The 19,816-nt window shown below is 43.4% G+C and overlaps 1 protein-coding gene across 1 annotated transcript in view; it reads left to right on the top strand.

The window, feature by feature from the left end:
* Positions 1 to 242: 242 nt before the first annotated feature.
* pcdh7a (protocadherin 7a) overlaps positions 243 to 19,816 on the top strand; it is a 40,398-nt gene continuing 20,824 nt past the window's right edge. Inside the window, exons 1-4 of the mRNA XM_080879329.1 lie at positions 243 to 603; positions 764 to 2,709; positions 4,926 to 6,102; positions 11,142 to 11,921. Coding sequence (XP_080735455.1) covers positions 1,286 to 2,709; positions 4,926 to 6,102; positions 11,142 to 11,921 — 3,381 coding nt within the window. The 5' untranslated portion in view covers positions 243 to 603; positions 764 to 1,285. The remainder of the gene's footprint in view (positions 604 to 763; positions 2,710 to 4,925; positions 6,103 to 11,141; positions 11,922 to 19,816) is intronic.

A 19,816-nucleotide genomic window follows, 5' to 3' on the forward strand; every position in this document is an offset into this window, starting at 1 on the left:
TTCCTATATGACAGGAAGGGGGGTGAGGTCTGTCCCCAGTAACCGACATACACACACAGCGACCCAACACCGCCTCTGCTGCCTCTCCCGTTACAGCTCAGCGATCGAGTTACGCGAATGGGGGAAAATGTTGCAGTAGCGAAGAGAGAGAGAGAGAGAGAGAGAGAGAGAGAGAGAGAGAGGCAGAGAGAGAGAGAGAGAGAGAGAGAGAGACTGCAGCATTGCTGGAGACCGGAGGCAGCAGCAGCAGTCCCGAGCAGTGCAGGTGAGAGGGAAAAAAAACCAGAGGAGGAGGCGCGTGTGGAGGAGTGAGAGAGAATGCGGGACTCTTGGAAAAAGACGCATCTACACTCGGTCCATCACCGAGACATCCATCCCGAACACGGGCTGCACAGGATTATGCTAAATTGATGCTGCACTCGGGATACCCCCCTTTTAGTCCACAAAGAGTGGCTCTGGTTTTTCTATTTTATGAGAAAATACATGATCAGAAAGTCGGCTTGCAAAACACTCCTCTCTCCAGATAACTTGCGTGAAGGAATCCGACTGCTTGGCACGTTGCTCCACTGCGGGAAAAAGAGGAAAACGCAGCTGGATCTGAAGGTAAGAAAAGATCCCGTCTAGCAGGATCCCAGAGACTTGTTTCAAACAGATTTTCATTCTTTTTCTGAGATTCGAGTAAATTTTGACCATCCGGAGAGCTGAGAGGCTGTTTTCTCTTTCTCCCTCTCCCTCTCTCTCTCTCTCTCTTTCTTTCCTCTAGTGGTGCTGCATTGCAGTTTCTAACTGTGAAAAACGCGAGAAAAGCCTCTGTCCCAAATGTGACTGGAATAAAAAGAAGTTACAAATAGCATTATGAACTGATAAGCGCCCTTGTCCGGATAGCTCTCCGGTTTACGGAGGGAAGAGAAAGAAGTGAGGAAGTGGATTAATCCAATTCTGATAAATTAGTTTTATTTTTCGCAGCAGGATGGATTTTTTTATATCTCTGAGGCTTAAACAGCCCAGCAAGATAAGAGCACTGCTGCTATAGAAGTTTGAAAATAAAAATCACTGAGTATAGGAGGAGAACAGAAGAAAGGAGCCTGTGCCACTGAAGTGAACTACAGTCAGAAAGCTTTTCTCCGGACCTCAGGCAGCAGTCCACAGAGAGTGGTAGAGAAAGGGTAAGAAAGGATAAACCAAACACCCACGCCGTGAGGTACACCAGAACATAAATAAAGAAGAGACGAGCCGCAGCTACGAGGCAGACAGAGCGGGAAGGAGAGAAGCGAGAGAAAGAGCCATGCAGAGGCTTGGTGCAGTGCACTCCTCCGCGGCGCAGGTTCTCAGCCTCGTGGTCTTAGTGCTGCAGCTGCTGACTCAGCTACCGGGTGCCGACTCAGCTCTCCGGTACCGGGTGGCGGAGGAGGGTCCACCTGACGTCAAGATTGGCAACGTAGCCGCAGACCTTGGCCTCACAGCAGGTACAGGCAGTGGGGATGTCACCTTTGCCCTGGAGAGCGGCTCAGAGTACTTCAAGATTGACAATGTGACAGGTGAGCTGACAACCGGCCCACGGCGCATCGACAGAGAGAAACTCCCCCAGTGTCAGATGATATTTGATGAAAATGAGTGTTTCTTGGACTTTGAAGTGTCAGTGATCGGGCCACTGCAGAGCTGGGTAGACCTGTTTGAAGGCCGTGTTGTCATCACAGACATCAATGACAATACACCTTCCTTCCCCTCACCCGTGCTGCAGCTCTCAGTTGAAGAGAATCGGCCCATTGGAACCCTTTACCTGCTTCCCACTGCCACAGACAGAGATTTTGGGCGAAACGGCATTGACCGTTATGAGCTCATTCAGGACGGTGGGGCTGGGTCAACTTCATCAAGACGCACAGCAGGAGGAAACCCCATTACTAGAGTAGATGGGCTTGGGGACCGGAGGGGTAGAAGTGGAGATAATGGGGGAGGAGCTAGAAGCAGTGTGTTTGAACTGCAAGTGGCAGATATACCAGATGGTGAAAAACAGCCACAGCTCATTGTGAAAGGCACCTTAGACCGTGAGCAAAAAGATTCATATGAGCTTGTCCTGAGGGTTCGAGATGGAGGGAACCCACCACGTTCCTCCCAAGCTCTGCTTCGTGTTTCTATCTCTGACGTGAATGACAACAGCCCACAATTTGAGAGGTCTACATATGAAGCAGAAATGGCAGAAAATGCCCCTCCAGGTACACCTGTCCTCCAGGTTAGAGCGTCAGACCGTGATATTGGAGTCAATGGGCAAGTGGAGTACGTCTTTGGAGCTGCAACTGAGTCTGTCAGGCGACTCCTAAGGCTGGATGAAGCAACTGGATGGCTGAGTGTTCTCCACAGGATTGATAGAGAAGAAGTGGCACAACTGAGGTTCACAGTAATGGCCAGGGACCGTGGCCAGCCACCCCGCACTGATCGAACCACGGTAGTTTTGGCTGTTCGGGATGAAAATGACAACGTTCCTGTTGTAGAGATCCGAAAAATTGGCCGGATCCCTGTACGAGACGGAGCCTCTTTAGTGCCAGAGAATGTCTTGGTGGACACACCAGTAGCTCTGGTCCAGGTGTCAGACCGGGACCAGGGAGAGAATGGAGCTGTGACTTGCACAGTAGTAGGAGATGTCCCATTCACACTCAAGCCAGCTGGGGAAACAGTGCTCCCACCCTTACCTGCAGATGACGCCTTTGACAGGTAAGATGAACCAAAACAGTTAACAGTGATAACTTACACAAAATCCTGAAAAGTTAAAAGTAAACATGCCAGGATAAGTGTTTATCATTAAGCATTTGCTGAACAACACTGAATCAAAGACTAGATAATAAGTTACTTGGGCACACACTGTCAGATAATGAACCTCTATCCTAATAATAATTCCTTGCCAAAGCACGGTGGAAATTTTTTAAGGAGCACAACACAGTAAGTTATCTTTGGTAATTATGAAGTAATGAGGCATTTCAAATAAAAGTTCAATATGATACACAACTTCACTTGAGCGGGGGACAAAACATTAGCAAACAGGCAGAATATTAGTAAAATAACATGTGTCTATGTATCATTAAGCACCTGAATCAAAATGACAGAGTTGAAAAACAACAGCGAGGTCATTGTTTATTAAAAAAAGGGTCATATACATCAAACAATACAACTTTAAAATTCCATCAAACACAGGTAATTTATAGCTATTTATTAACACTTATGTACAGTGATTAATTCAGTTATCAAAGAACACAGATGTGTGAACAATCAGAGGGAAACTTGAACCCTTGATCCTTATACGGAGAGATTCTGTGGGCTCTGTCATGCTATGGAGGTCAAGTTCCTGGAACAGTTTGTTCCCTTAAAGGCAAGGGTCTCCAAAAATCAATACAAAGGTGTCCTGAGTGCTCACCTTTATTGCTTGATGAAATATTTCTGTACTGATGGCCTTAATCCATAGGGCACAAGGGGTCACTAAATGGTTTATGAGTATAAAAATGATATTAATCATATGGTCTTTGTAGTAACCCCATCTCAACCCAGCACAACACCTATGGGAGATTTTGAACCATATACAAAGACCTGACTCTCTACCATTGTTATCAAAACATCAAATGTGGGAATATATATTTTTTAATAACAATATTTAATCCCCCCCATTAGCGTTTCGCACACTTGTAGAATCAGTGATGAATGGTGAATAAAAGTTGTTCTAGAAGGAGCCTATTAGCTTAGTAAGATGCTTTTCTTCTTCTTTTGTAATTTGTCAACCCCCATTTTCCATAAACTGTACACTAATGTGAAGCTACTTCTTGGCTCACTCACTGGTATCTCCTCACCATACATACCATACAAACCTTGAACCGTGTGAACTGTTATCATGATTCAGAAATATACAGCATATGAAAATGTATATACACCTGCTTATTCTAACACTGATAACAACACATCCAGCAAACCGTTTCCATCTAGATCTCTGTTTTTCACAGAGAATTCAAGTGTTTTTCCATGCCAATTTCACTTGAGCTTAGTTCAAGTAGTGTCACTCATTCACTAACGTTACAAAGTAGGGAAGCTATCTTACAATCTGTAAACTTAAGGCACAAATATTCATTATAGTCAAGGGCTTTGCACTTTTAAATAATATTATTCCAGCAGTGATGACTACAGATGTCAGTGCACTTCAGTCAGTTATAAGAATGTTCCCTTAAGGCATTGAATGGCAGGAGTGAGAAAAAAAAGACAAAGCCTCTTAGGATATTATTGTTAGTACCAGACACCTGTACAATGAGGTTAGTGGTTTTATTGAATGTAAGGCTATTGTCGACTAAAGAAATTTGTCAAAGTGGTAACGATAAGAGGTCTTCACCACATCGATACATGGTTTTAATTAAAATGTCACAATCACAGTTTCTCCAGTGTTAGTGTCCCTTCACAGATTATTGCAGTCACCTTGGAAGATGTTTTTAAATCCAATGATTATTAAAGTAGCAAATATTAGAGCTGATTGAAAGAAAAGTGAAATTATTCGACAGATGTTAATTTTCAGGCAAAAAAAAGAACAAGGTATTCTCTAGTCCTTTCTTTTTAATTGAGTGCTTGTCTTTTTTTTGTTTCTAATCACTGTGATCTACGTATCTCTATGCTTTTTTTCCTGTTGGAGAGACAACACAAGACTTTTGAAGATGTGACCTTGGGCTTTCTAAAATCAAAAGAAGTGACATTTTGTATGATATGATAATAGAACATTTCCCATAAAAATACCAAGACAATAGCCACTTAACTTTCTGCAACACCTGGTGTCTCAGTGCCAGTGCAGTTTAATAAGAAATATCATTATTTGTCTCCACCGGAGATCAGACGTATATCATTTCCCTGTAAAATGTCTATTGCATTCATGTTTCTTTTTTTTCTTTTTTCTTTTTTTACAGGAACAAGAAAAAGTACTTCTTACACACTTCTGCCTTGCTGGACTACGAGGCCACAAAAGAGTACAGTGTAACAATTGTGGCAGTAGATTCTGGCAGCCCCAGTCTCTCTAGTAACAGCTCATTGATGGTGCGAGTTGTAGATATCAATGACCATGCTCCAACCTTTGCCCAGAGTGTTGTGGAGGTCCACTTTGCAGAGAACAACTCGCCTGGCGAAAGGGTAGTCACTGTTGTAGCTACAGATGCAGACAGTGGCAAGAATGCTGAAATTGCCTACTCACTCGACCCTGCTGCTAATGGACCATTTTACATAGATGCAGACAATGGAGACATTCGTGCCACTGGGGTTTTGGACCGTGAGCAGCGAGAGCGATATGAACTGCGGGTTTTTGCAAAGGACAAAGGCACCCCGTCTTTACAAGGCTCTGCCAGCGTTGTTGTTCAGGTGACCGATCGCAATGACAACGCTCCAAAGTTTGTTCAGGAAATCTTCACATTTTATGTAAAGGAGAATCTGCTAGCCAACAGTCCAGTTGGCATGGTCACTGTGACTGATGCTGACGAAGGTCAGAATGCAGAACTAAGTCTTTTTGTAGAGATGGATGGAGTTGATGAGAAGATGACAGGAGAAAAATCAGAGGGAGAAGATGGTAAAAAAGAGAATGAAGAGTTGTTCTCCATTGAGAACAACACTGGAACCATCTTCTCTTCTGCATCATTTGATCGTGAAAAGCTTTCCACCTACACTTTCCGTGTCCGGGCAGTGGATGGAGGTGAGCCTCGCAAAACTGCTACTGCCACCGTCTCGCTCTTTGTGACGGACGAAAATGACAACGCCCCCGCAATTACTTCTCCAGCCAACGAGTCCTACACCCTCCTACCGCCTGCTAGCAGTGCCCGCACCATTGTCAAAACTGTAACAGCCATAGACTCAGACACAGGCCCAAATGCTGATCTTCACTACTCTCTAGTAGGAGGAAATCCCTTCCGACTGTTTGAGATTGGCCACACCAATGGAGTGATCACCCTGGCAGAGCCTCTGGAGCGCCGCCACAGAGGTCTACATCGTTTGGTGGTCCGAGTGAATGACAGTGGCATCCCCTCTCTCTGTGCCACTGCGCTGGTTCATGTCTTCATTAATGAGAGCTTGGCTAATGCTTCACTAGTGGATGCACAGGTAACTTCATGTATTAATACAGTCTTATGCTAACTGATTTCTCCCACAGAGTACATTAAGTTAAATAACTCAAAGTAAAAGTTTTAATGAAACCTACTGTCCCTTTTTGGTAAATGTGAACCACAATTCCACACTGTTGATAATGATAACAAATATTGACAGCGATGGTATTGCCCCGGGGCCACAATGTCTACACATTACAGTGCAGGAGCTGTGGCTGCAGAATGAATAAATGCAGAGATTCTGCAGCCTGCATGGTGTAATTTTCAGACAGTTTTTTGGGGGAAAATGTGCCTACATTTGCCCCAGATAAAGAAGCCCATTTCTCAATTGATGGCTACTGGCAATGCCAGCTTCTTTGTAGTTTGGAGCCTACTGGAGTGTGTTCTTTGTCCAGCATGCATTGTTATAATGTGTGTGTGGTTAAAATAACTGTTATTACTGAAGTGGTTCTCCTTTTATGGTACATTGAACTCAAAGCTGAAAGCATTAGGTGTGTGTGTGTGTGTGTGTGTGTGTGTGTGTGTGTGTGTGTGTGTGTGTGTGTGTGTGTGTGTGTGTGTGTGTGATAGAGAGAGGGAGAGTGAGAGAGAAAGAGGAGAGGAAAAGAGTGTGTTTGAGAGAGAGAGAGCATTAGAGGTAAGTATGTTAGAGAGCCAGCAAGAGAGAGATCGCCCTGTCCCAGTTTTGGCCCTCTGATACAGAATAGGTTGAAGTATGTTCGTACATTTGAATAGAAGTTATTCCAGAGCCGTGTCTCTTAACTATAGACTTGAATATTAATGCAGTATAGAGTTTGCATTGTGTTTTGAAGCACACTGTGAAGAGAAGAGACACGGGCAGAGATTAGATAAAGTAAACCACTTCAAATGGTAAAGGAGTAATGTTTACTGGGAGAATAAAGAGAATCTTTAATATATAATGCATCTGCTATTACTGAATAAATCTGTGTGGCTTTCTGAAACAGAAGTCTTCAGAGCAAGATCAGAGTTGGCTTGAAAGAGCCACACAGAGGTGCAGAGGTAATTGACTAGACTCAAAGACATTACCGAGATACCAAAAATAACTACAACAGTATGAGTTCAAATTTAGCTTATGCTATGCTGGTGGAAATCTTTCTTTCTCCTCTGCCTCCGTATTAATCAAATGAACTTCCCATTACACTTTAAAAATGTTCAATTAAGTTATAAATGCTGGCAGGTAATAATTACTGAAACTTTATCTCTGGTGTGGAAATTGGTACTGGCGCTTAATTAATTAAATTGGTTCAGTGGCTTTGTGGTTAGAGTGTTTGTGCTGAACTTGTGGTTTCAACTCCCACTTGAAACTTGGGCAGGAACTGATTCTTAGATTTTCTCTGAGGAAAAGGTCTTCAGCTGTCCACTCTTTGCATGTATCATGATTTATATAAATATAAATATTGTATAAATAGTAGTGAGGTAGTGAGGCGAACAGTAAGAGTAGTAAGAGGCACACATATAACAAGCAAAAAAAATGTTTTGGTCAATATGGACAGCATAAAAAGTTCCACTGAACTCTAACCTATGCAAAATGTTAGCTGAATCTGTAAGAGCACACTTTATAATGCAGATGCACCTCTTGCAGACTCTACCTCGTTCTATGCTTGTTGTAGTGTATTGCTTCCCTGGGTGGGAAGATGACTAAAAATGAGACACTTGGAGAATATATATGATTGCCAGCTGAGAAATGTAAACTTTAACTAATTTCTCATTTTCTGTTATGTTAGTATAGCTATTTTAGACAGTTGCATAGCAACTACAGTAAAACTGTGCTAAACATGCCCTCTGAGTAATCTAAATCCTTGTATTGAACCACACTTAAAGCTAAATGTTGTGTTTTAGCAAGGGAAAAACATCCTGTATTACCTCAGCTTGAAAGTTTTGACTCACCTCATGTGGAGACAATTTGGCATCCAGATATCTTTTCAAACAAAGTCAAACAAATGAGTGCAGACAGAGGGTGAATGATTTTATCACAAGGGAGTAAATAGAACACCTTATGAATTTAACACTTAAAAATAGAAATATATATAAAAAAAAAAACAAGAAATCAAAGAGATGAGAATTTAAAAAGATCACGAGGTAAGTGATGAAACAATACCAGGGCAGGAAGAATTAGCTGCAGTATGCCTAAATGACCATGCCACTGAATCAAACAATAGGGTGTAATATATCCAAGCTGATATAAAAGCTGTCTGTGATTACAATATGCATAGTTTAGTGTGACTGTAAGGAGGAACTTGAAGGAGTAATTGAGTAGAAGTCATTGAAGAGAGAATACCTCCATCTCATAATGAAGTCAAACTGAGTGGTGGATGGATGCCAGATGCAATTAGGGAACGAAAACGGCTGCTGCTGCTGCAGTAGCACCGCGGCAGAAAATTACCCCAGTCTTTTCTATCCAACATTACTGGGAGAGCCACATGTTGGATAATTATCTGGAATATCATTCTGCAGAGTTTGAGGTAGAAGAAGAAAGAATTTAGTTGTGAGATTTTAGACATTGCTGTCATTTGGGACCCCTTAAGGTACATCAAAAGTGTGATCTACTATGACGTCCACTTTCACATTTTGACCAATTGTATATTATCTCAGTTCATCTATATATATATGAATATATATTTTTTCATCTTAAAAATGTAAGATTTTTAAAAGTGTTGCTATTCTGTGGTGTGAATTTATTGAGCCCCCAACCGGGAATGAGTACTTTTCAAGTATCGGCTAGTTGTGTGGACTCCTTGTCTGGATGCATCAGTATCTGCAGTGACATGCTGATAACTGAATCCTTGGAGAGTAGAACAGATAGATGCTAATGTTAGGTCCAGCTAGAATAAAGCTCATGCAGCAGAATGGAAGATTCCTCTGGGATTTTGGGATGCGTCACAAGGTTGAATTCAAATGTAGGGGTAGAGTTGGCAGCTTATATCGCTCAACACTTGGGGCATCTAATGTTCTTGTGCAGGTATGCTGTACCCATACCTGCATACAGCATGCATATCTACACTTGGATGACAATACATGGGCTGTCTCATCTTCTCACATGCACACACACACACACACACACACACACACACACACACACACACACACACACACACACACACACACACACACACACACACACACAGAGAGAGGAGATGATTCACAAGCATACACCTTGCACCATTTCGTGTTTTTTGCCGTCACATGTGCCTGTGTGCTCACTCAAACACACAGAGACTCGGCGGCTGCACCATCACATAGTGGTATCTGTACATATGACACACCATCGCAATGTTCTCTTTGTTCTGCACACACAATACAGCAGACAGTGCAGGGGATGCGCTATGCCAGAGACGCCCAGTAGAATGAGAATGGAAAGGAATACTGCAGGCAAAAGAACAGTGGGGCTGATGGGAGAGCGGAGCCTGGCAGAGAGGCCCTCTGCAGTGGAAGCAGAATAATGGAATAGAACCAACACAACTCAGTGAAAAACAATGAAACTTAACCCTGATAGATGGGGATAAAACAACGAACTACAACACTGCCAGGCTTATTCTCAGCTCATGGATAACAAAAAGAATGCCTCTGTATAAGTAAGCCTCATATGCCTTTTGTAGTATAATGAGCAAGTTACACAGTGCAGCTGTATGAGCAGAATTTTCTGCAGTATTACTAACACTGCAGGTTATACCATATATTTTTTTTATTGAGCCATCTGAAGCCACGAGGGCTCATATTTAACTTCTTTTTCTCCCATCCATCCTTGCATACTTTATTATCTAACATTCTTAAGCAGCAGGCAGCAGGAATTACATGAGTCAGTAGTTTTTTGTCTAGATGGGTCAAAGAAATTGTCGTAAGAGCTCTGTGACAAGGTGTCGGGATTGCTGAATGAGTTGTCTCGCTAACAGCTTACACTCTCTGCGGGCATGTGTAGGTGCATGAATAGATATCACTGTGCTCATATCTGTCTAAACTTGTAGTGCATCTAAATAATGATTCTGCCTACAAAGCTGGTTTGTATTGATTAGTCGTATTTAAATTCATGAGTCTACCCCATATTATCAGCAGGGCTGTGCAGACCAGAACACCACAGCCTCATTGTCTCCTGTCGAGCAAGGCTCCATATCCACTAATGGCTGTGTTTGTGTTTCAGCATAACCCACTTTCTTATAATGATCCTTTTATTAGTGTACAAGCTCAGAGCATGTCTGAGCTTCAATCCTGTATATGTGTTCATAAAGGAAGATAATTGTTAGATCTATCTTAAGCCCAGAGACAAAATATGTGCAATATGCTGTATATTGAAATGGATTAGCGTGGATTTACCTTGTAACAAAACCATTATGCTAAACAGAACAAACTTGAGACCTTAAAATGTGGGGGAAAAAATGGCTCTAAAGACAATTCCACAGAGCTCACATATTTACAGTGGCCTCCTTATTTGTCTAACTGTCCAATTCGCAGTGCAAAAATTGTGATACCAAATCCTTAACAAATCCATGCCTACGCTTTCATTTACAATAGGGACATTGTTCATTGATGAGACAGTAGATGAGTTTGCATTCAGAGGGTGTATTCATAATGTCTCTTGAATTTATTTTCACATTTACTGACTGTTTCTCCTACTTTTCCCATTCCTAACTGCCCATGAGCTCAATGTCTAAAGTTTCATTTTATTCTTTTAATCAGCTTTAAACAGTATAATCCCAGATTTTTTCTCTACTACTGCAGAAGATGCGAGATCACAAGTGAAGAATTGGAGGCACAATTTGAAATGCTGCAACTGGGAAGCAAGAGCAATTATATATTTAGTGACACCCTATGTGTCTGGGAATAATGGGAAGCTCTCACACTAAAACACAGTGTAATTAAGATGACGATGCTGTTTGATGTTTCTCTGTGGCTCACCCCCACTGTGTCATCTTTTTACAGTTGCTGCTCTAAACTTTTTATTGATGGTTTGTCTCTGCATTCCTTTTCCTTCTTTACTCTGCATTTGCATCTTAACTTTCCCCCTATTCCCTTTCTCCCCAGGTGGCCCGAAGCCTGATGGCTCCGCTGTCACTAGACATTGCAGGGGACCCAGACAGCGAGCGTGCGTTAGGCAAGCAGCGCCTCAGTGTAGCAATTGGTGTCCTGGCAGGAGCCGCAGCAGTCATCTTGGTTATTCTTCTGGTAGTCACAGCTCGGCAGTGTGGTGCTCAGGGTAAGAATGGCTATGAGGCCGGCAAGAAGGAGCCAGAGGAAGATTTCTTTGGTCCCACGGGGGCGCAGCCACAGGTTGGCCGTGGTGGGGGATCAGATCGTGGACGCAAGCCTCGTAGGGACAAGCGCAGTGGAAGCAGTGGGAATGGACCTGGAGGAGGAAAGTCAGACAGAGCCCTCTACAGTGGTATAGTCACAGTCAACGGACTGCGTCGCCATGCCAATGATGATGATGAAGAGGATCTGAGCAGTGCTAGTGAGCGCCTGGCAGCTCGTTACTGTGCTGTGGATGGTGACCCTGGAAGCCCGCGGATGGGCGGTGGTAGGAGGCATCAGTCAAGCCCAGATCTGGCCCGGCACTACAAATCCAGCTCGCCCCTCCCCGCAGTGAATCTTCAGCCTCACTCACCTCCAGCAGAGGGAAAGAAGCACCAGGCAGTCCAGGAGCTGCCTCCCTCTAACACCTTTGTAGGCAGTGGTGGGTGTGTGGGAAGTGCTGGTTCCAGCAGCAGCAGTAGTGGAGGCAGTGGCAATGCAGATGCCATGTCCCTGGGATCTGACCAGTGCTCAGAGTATGGCTGCCAGACTGGAAACAAGTACAGCAAACAGGTAGGCGCACTGGATGTTGAATATTCTTTTGACTGGTCCCTCTTTACAACTCTGTCTTAAAAAACTCAGCTCTTTCTGTCTCTTTGTCTCTTTGTCCGCTGTGTGGCTCCTGATCTCCTCCTTTTCATCCCAGGCTTCATGTCTTCTTATTCACACATCTGCTGACATACTGTACTGCAAACCCTGTCGCTGATGTCTAAACACCATTTTATCTCCACAAAATAGCTGTCAGTGTGTGTGTGTGTGTGTATGCTTACGCACTTTTTTGTGTCTGTGTCAGCATACTAAGCCTATGAGCAGTGTGGCGGTAGCCTGCTGTCAGACGCGTGCGCTCCATGTCAAACATCGGCCCTCTGTTTAGCAAGATCTACTACAGGGCACATACATCAAGCTCACACTGTAGCCAAAGAGTACGTGAATGTGCATGATTGTGTGTATATGTGCGCGCGCACACGTGTGTGTATGTGACACCGTGTGTATGAACCCCTAAGGAGATCAGTCGGAGTGAAAACAGAGAGGGGTGTGGGTGAATAGTTGCTTCCAGCAGGGTAATTGGTCATTTTGTGTTTCTGTTTCCCTTGTCAAGCTGTTATCTTTCTTCCATTTATATATATGTTTATCCCATAAACAATATCAGTCATATAGTTAATGGATGCAATGGCTTTGGTTTTCAATCCAGGCGCTGCAGTTAAAAGCTGAATTCCTGCTGATAAATAAATGCACCATAGAGATGGTCACTCACCCCTCCACCTACACATGTATACACATTTACAAATACACAGACACAGTCACTATCTATCATCACGGCCACACTGACACAGCAGGGTCTCCGGACTCTGTAGGGAGTGCGCCCACGAGTGATATTTGAATGACAGCTAACCCTTCTTAAAGAGGCGGGCTTCTCATTTCCTTGACAGACAAGTCTACATTTATCCTCCACGTGGTGAGAAAAGTGCTGATGTGGTCATTAAAAGGGAAGGAGAGCAGCTTCTTAGGCTAATCAGTTCATACATGGGCTCTCTGATCCCGCTCAGTGCACGTGCACACACACACACACAGGAACACTCACACATATGCATATGCACACAAACTGCAGAGGTTAATCCATTACGGATTCAATCCTCTTAATCTGCCATTCCCAGGGAAAGAAAATGCTTACTGGGAGAGTTTGGTGTTCATGCTTATGTGCACTCAAAACATGCCAGAGCAGAGAGAGACTCACACAGACACACAAACTGACAGAGTAATGAATTATTGATCGGATGTGGTAATTAACTCCCATTCTGCAGTGAGGTTTGCCCCCTCCCCACCCAAGCTGACCCCCAAAATTTCCAACACCCATTGGTTTCATACACAGTGTGTGTGTGTGTGTGTGCTGGCTAAGATTTTGGGAGCTCATGCGTGACTTGGTTTCGCTTACATGTCAAAATTTGTTAACTCAAACAGTTTAGCGACATGAGCAGGTTTTTGTTTGTGGGTGCCTGTCACTTTGCTCGCAGTAGTGCTTATTCCATGAAGGCATATGCATTTTATACATGAGTGCAAGTGAGAGATAGACTCCGGGAGTAATAGGTGGTGCGCATGTGCCAGATGTAGGATTTGCGATGCCAACAGAAATTGGAATAGAATTAGATCAGGAGTGGGTGAGAATTACAGAAGGTTAGGAGGGGGAAGAAGATGGAGTAAACGAGATGGGGCAGAACTTCTGCATTTTAAAGCTACTTTACTGGGTCAGTGAAAATATTAAAAGCTGTTCATTTGAAGTCAGCACATCATCAGACCAACTTGGATGCTCATGAATAAAGTGCAAGATTGCATCAAAGAGGAAACAAGATCACAAGACAGCTCAGTTAATAGTGTTGGTTGTTTTTATGTAAATTGTCCACTGAGGAGTAGGGAGAGAGAGAGTGGGAAAGATATCTGTATACGAATGGAAATGGTGAGGGACAAAATGGTGAAAAAAACAGAAATGTGGTCTAAATGATTAGCTATTTAACTAAATTCTACAAGAAGTGTGTGTGTCCGTGTGTGTTTGTGTTGGGGGTCGGGGGTGTGTGTCTCTAACAGTAATAGAAAAATTATAGAGGTTCAATACCAAACTTCTTCTTCTTGCTCACCACAGTTGATCAACTGCCTCCATCTCACCCTGTCTCTAACATCCTCCTCTGTCACGCCGACCCCCTTAATTTCCACTATATCCATGAATGTTGTCTGTCTTTTTCCTCTTTTCCTTCTGCTCAGGAGCTCCATTTTCAACATCCTTTCCCCAACATACCTACTATCCCTCCTCTGCACATGTCGAGAGCATCTCAGCCTCAGACTTTGTCTGTAAATTGATCAACCCGTGCTATCCCCCTGATATACTCATTTCTAACCTTGTCCATCCTGGTCACACCATAACATCTTCAACTCTTCACCTCCAGTTTGGCCTCCTGTCGTTTCATCAGTCTCCAAACCATATATCATAGCAGCTCTCACTAACACCTTCCCTTTTCACTCTTGCTACTATCTTTCAGTCACAAATCATCCCTGACACTTATCTCCACCCACTCCACCCTGCCTGCACTCTCCCCTTCACCTCTCTTACATGCTGTCCAGTGCTGTGGAGGTTGGTTGAGCCCAGGTATTTAGTTTTGTTTACCCTCACCACCTCTGCTCCTTGCAACTTCACTTTTACACCTGCAGTGGACAAATTCTAAGAAAGACGATAGGAGTATGTTTCTCCAAGAAAAGAGAGGCATGGAAAGCGGGGAGTAAAGATAGAAGACAAGAGAGCGAGAGAAAGAGAGAGGCCTGGTTTGGGTGGCAGCCAGAGACTGAGAGTGGACTGCTGAGATGTGGGTCATCAGGATACCCGTTGGCATCAGGACACATTAATGATCACAGCAGTCACATGGCACTGCAGTCAATATGGGCAAAGTGGCCTTGTTCCACCCTTTAACTCCACCACACACACAAAAAAAATGCACAATTCATCACAACAAGGTTCCTCCTGTCTGTTGTCCTCAGTCACCCACAATTAAAGCTTATCAAACTTAACAGTTATTTTTCCAGTTATCTTTGGTTTTCATCCTTTTTGCAGAGTGTAACTTAATCTGAAAGAGCGCTTTGAACTTTTCACTTGTTCACTTTTCTCCCCTTTTAACTCTCACTCCCTCTTCCTTTCCATCAGTCTCCAACTTTCTTTGCCATATGCCAGGCTATAAATCTAAACACCCCGTCGCTGGTACCCTTGCATCTTCCATGCGCCACACTGACCTCCGAGAATAAATCGACTCAGCATTTTCACTAGTGCGACTTCTTTTACTGTAGTGTGCACTTTCTCTCTTGCTGAACCCAGCGGGTGTGCGGGGGCGGGTGAGCGCTCGGTGCCACAAAGGCTGAATCGAACCAGTCACACATCATCTTAAACCCATGCACACACATTCAGTCCAAGTCCAATCAATGTCCTGTTAACAAGGCCAAGACTGCAGTGGAAACAGGTGGGTCGACGGTGCAGTTTTTTGCGCACTGCACATTTCTGCAACACTTGGTGAAGGTCACTGCTGGACTCTCACAACACGGGGCACTTGTATTGGCACAGCAAGGTCAGGTGAAGGGGAGTTTGTGGTGAACAGGACTCATCCGGCCAGTCTTGTCCATCTAATTGGACTGTATGGACAGGTGCGGGTGGAGAGATTAGGTCTACTGGATTATAAAATTGAAAAGCAGCTTTTCATTTCAGCAAAATCCCTCCAGGATTAAATATGATGAGCCTCTGTCACAGACTCAGATTCATGCATGCCACATGAATGCATCCGCACATACGCCCCCTGTGATAACATGCAGCGTGCATTTGGGTCGTAGAGGTGAAGGTACTGTCATCCAGAAACAAACAGAAACACACAACCACACACTGTCCCCTCCCTGTTGCTTTGTTACACACACGAATGCGCACACTGTAACCATCCCGTGACCCTTGTCATGATGATACCAGCACACTGAGGTATTTATTAAAGTCACGACGAGTTCAGGCCACTCAGCCAGCCATATGCTCAAGGGGCGAGTAGATGGGAGATGAGGAGGTGGAGGTAAGTGGGAGGTGAGAAGGACAAGGTAACCAAAGTGGGGATCACCCATTGAGCCAGACTGAAACTGATCTGCTGACCTGGCAGCAAAGCACGAGGGGAGGGGAGGTGCTGGGGTTAGAGGCAGTGGACTTGAGAGAGGAAACATGAGCCAGACTGAATGAAATGAGACAGAGTGAGAGAGGTTTAAATGATGGAAGGAGACTAAGAAAGGGTTGACCATCGCACTATCCCTTCTTAGGTGCTTGGCTGTAGATTTAGAACACTTGCTTACCCTGTAAACATTGATTTTCCGCTTGATCGAGATTGTACGAACATAAATAGTCTGCGTCTGAAAGTGCACTGAAGGTCCATTATTAAAACTCACAAACAAACTGACATTTGTAAACATCGAGAAACACGAATTTCCCTTTTATTGACAGTTTTGTCGACCTGCCATTCAGCAGTACTTTGTGGGCTCTTGGCATGAAGAGCCACAGTTGAATGGAAGTACAAAAGCATCTTCATCGCACCTTCGATTTAAGATTTAGAAGCATCAGCTGAAATTGAAAGAATAATAGTTTGTTAGTTAAATCATTTCATTCAACATTTATATTTTAAATATAGGCAACGATCAGATTTATAAATGACTCATAAATGTTTTTGTCATGTTTTTTAAGGTCACTGGACAAAATAATCCTTTACTTTTTTATTCATGTTTTTATTTATTTATTTCCATGTTTACAGTGTAGTACTGTACATAGTATAGACATATCTACAATCACAGGTTTTGAGCTATCCATCTGTTTGAACTCCTCTGTTGTTAGAACAGCTACATTGATATAAATTTAACTGAAAGAAACTAAGCTCATAGACTGAATCTGACCAAACAAATCTTCAGCTGCATTGCACTCACTTCCACAGATATAACTCTGTAATACAGGGGAAAAGCCTTAGCTTGAGGACCAGATTTGGTTTCAAATTCCTGAAAAATGGTAAATGTGAAAGCACTGCAGGCTGCATCTGCACAAGAACTGTTTTGGTCTCATTTCGAAGCTGCCATTTCACACCTGTTTTTCTGCTATTTTCTCCGGGACTATGTAGAGTGTATTGGGCCGTGACTGCTGCCGAAACTTTTCAGATTGCACAGCGGCGCTCCAACTGAACACAAAATGATTGAGAACTGCAGCTGCTACTGCTGCTGGGCTGGCATGCTGCTTTCACAATGTAGCCAGCGTAGACAAGGTGCAGTCCAAATGTCCTCAGTGGGATGAAGATGAGGTTTTTAAAGTGATGTTTTGGTCGCCCATACTCTTTAAAACGCTTTGACTCAAGATAAGAATGTGAATGTAAAAAGTAAAGGGCAACAGGCGATGCTAAAGGTTGAGATTATTTTTAGGATTCATTGAATTAAAGCCACAAAGACAGCATGTGCACTTCCATGTGTGGCAGCCTAAGTGCAGCCAGAGAAAGACAAAGGAAGGAGAGAATCAGAGGGAGGGAGGTTGCAGGAGGCAAAAGGAGACAAATTGTCTGTTTCCTTACACATCAAGGTCAACCAGAGCTGGAATGTGATTAGAAGTCCCTTGTCTGTCTCAGCTGTTTACCACACAAGATAATACAGACAGGGTGTTCAGCTGATAATGTTACCGTGTTAACAACTCCTCCCTTCAGCTTTTGTTTCAACTTCTCTGTGGAAATGGCAAGAATGTGGGAATGTCTTTCCAGCAGATACATGCACTCACGCAGGCAAGCTGAAGCAGGGATACATGTGGCAGGCACTGTCAAAATTATGATTTTAACACACACAGACGTGCCCACCGAAACACTTTTGTGTGTACATAATAGCACATAATTACACACCCTCCCAGATCCTTATGCATACACACTTTTTCACTGCAAGCAAATGAAGTCTGATAAGAATATGATGACACACAAGTGGATAGGAAAGTTTTCCATCTCTTACATCAGTTTCTTCTTCCATTCCCTCTGGATCGGAATCACATTCACAAGCCCGGGCACACTCTGCCTCCAAGAATCACACACATCTGCGGAGGCTCACAAGCACTCTCTCTTAACTCCCTGACACAGACACACATTTGAGCACACACAAAGACCTACATAGCAAGCCCCTCACTGCGATGCTTCCTTTTATTTGCGTCTTGAAGACTCTGCTCCGCATTGTACAGCTCGGCATTCAGCTCATCTGCCTTCCAGCATTACCTTAATGGTTGTCTGTGGGTTGAGCAATTTTACCCAATATTGCTAAACAAAAGCACTCTTTCTCACACTAGACAGGGATTCGAGACAGCTTAGTAGCCCTATGACTGGTTTTATCCACCTACACAAAAGAATCTTCAGTGCATTAAGTGGTATTGAGTTGAGCCGAATTAAATTGGCTTGAATGGATTTTGAATTGAACTGAACTGGACTGCGCACAGCGCAGCTAAATTGAATAATTCAGATTGTGTGGAATCAAGTCAGATTGGATAAACTCAAACTGAATCAATCTAGGGTGAGTCAACTTGATTAAAATTGGTTTAGCGTTGCCAGTCGATGTTCCAGGTGACAGCTCGGTGGACGGACTGATTTTATTATGTAGAATGGACTGACACAATATCAGCATGCTTTCGTTAAAAGATGCTGAAACTGAGTTTTGAACTCATGACATCTACAGAGGAAACAACTTACGAATCATCAAACACCTATCCAATGACAGGTCTGCAAACACACATAAAGAAAAAGCGCTTTTATTCTTAAATCACAATCAGGCTTAAAGCAAAGGAGGTGAATGCTCGCAGAGTTAAAGTATTGGAATATAAAGATATATGTCTAATTATGAGTCTTAAAAAAAGACAGTACATACTCTCAAAAGTGATGGTAACAGATCTAAGCTTCAATGTACAAACTTACAAAACCAAGGTGGCAAAAATCTACTCACTGGAATGTGCTTATAAACACTTATTATTTTATTGTACAGAGCAGGCGCCTGAGATATTTGCTTTAGAACTCAGCGCTGTGTAAGTCGTCCAATTAAAAAAAGTGTCTCTTTCCAATCTTCCATCCCCAATGTCTGACTTTACCCCCCGCCCCCTCCACACACTCACACACGCACAATTACATCTTCCTCCGTCTGTCTTTCTCTTGATTGATCTCTTTGTTCTCCCTAAGTGGTTTCATCTCTTTTCATCACTCTCCATCTGGATCCATCTTTTTTAAAACGTGTTTTTAATGGTTCCAAACTTTACAAATTTTACAAATGACTCTTAACAACCCTCTCCATTTCCTGCTCCCTCTTTTTCGTCTGTTTTTAGACCGTAGTTAAAATCAGCTTTAATCTTTGCTTTTCATTTTGGGGGGGTTGGATAAAATTAAGCATGCTACCAAGGAACAAGCCTAAGGTGTGAATATCTGCACTGTGCAATATGGTTTATGCATTTTTGCCACTGGCGAATCAGAGCACATTTCTCGCCGGATATCAGCTTATTAGATCTTGCGTGAGTGCAAAAGACTGGCCCTGGTAGCGCTGTAGTCCAAAGCCAATGTTTTTGCTCCAGGCTACGTGTAGCCATCTGTTTAGAATTGTTGGTGGAAGATAGATAAATCGGAAGATCGAGATGAAGACTGTAGAAGAGGAGGAGAATAAATGAAAGAGTAGAAAAGAAATTCCTGGTTAGTACCACTAACTTTGGGGGGGGGGGGGGGGGGGGGGGGGGTGGTTGTAGGAGATTTGGGTAGGTGGATGAAGAGAAATAAGGTGAGTGGGAGAACAGGCAATGCTTCAGTGACTGGTGGAGGGAGATGTGAAGCTACAAAATGAAAATGCATTCTTAGGTATTGCCTAGGGGT

Source organism: Rhamphochromis sp. 'chilingali' (assembly GCF_963969265.1).
Source record: "Rhamphochromis sp. 'chilingali' genome assembly, chromosome: 4".
NCBI lineage: Eukaryota > Metazoa > Chordata > Actinopteri > Cichliformes > Cichlidae > Rhamphochromis > Rhamphochromis sp. 'chilingali'.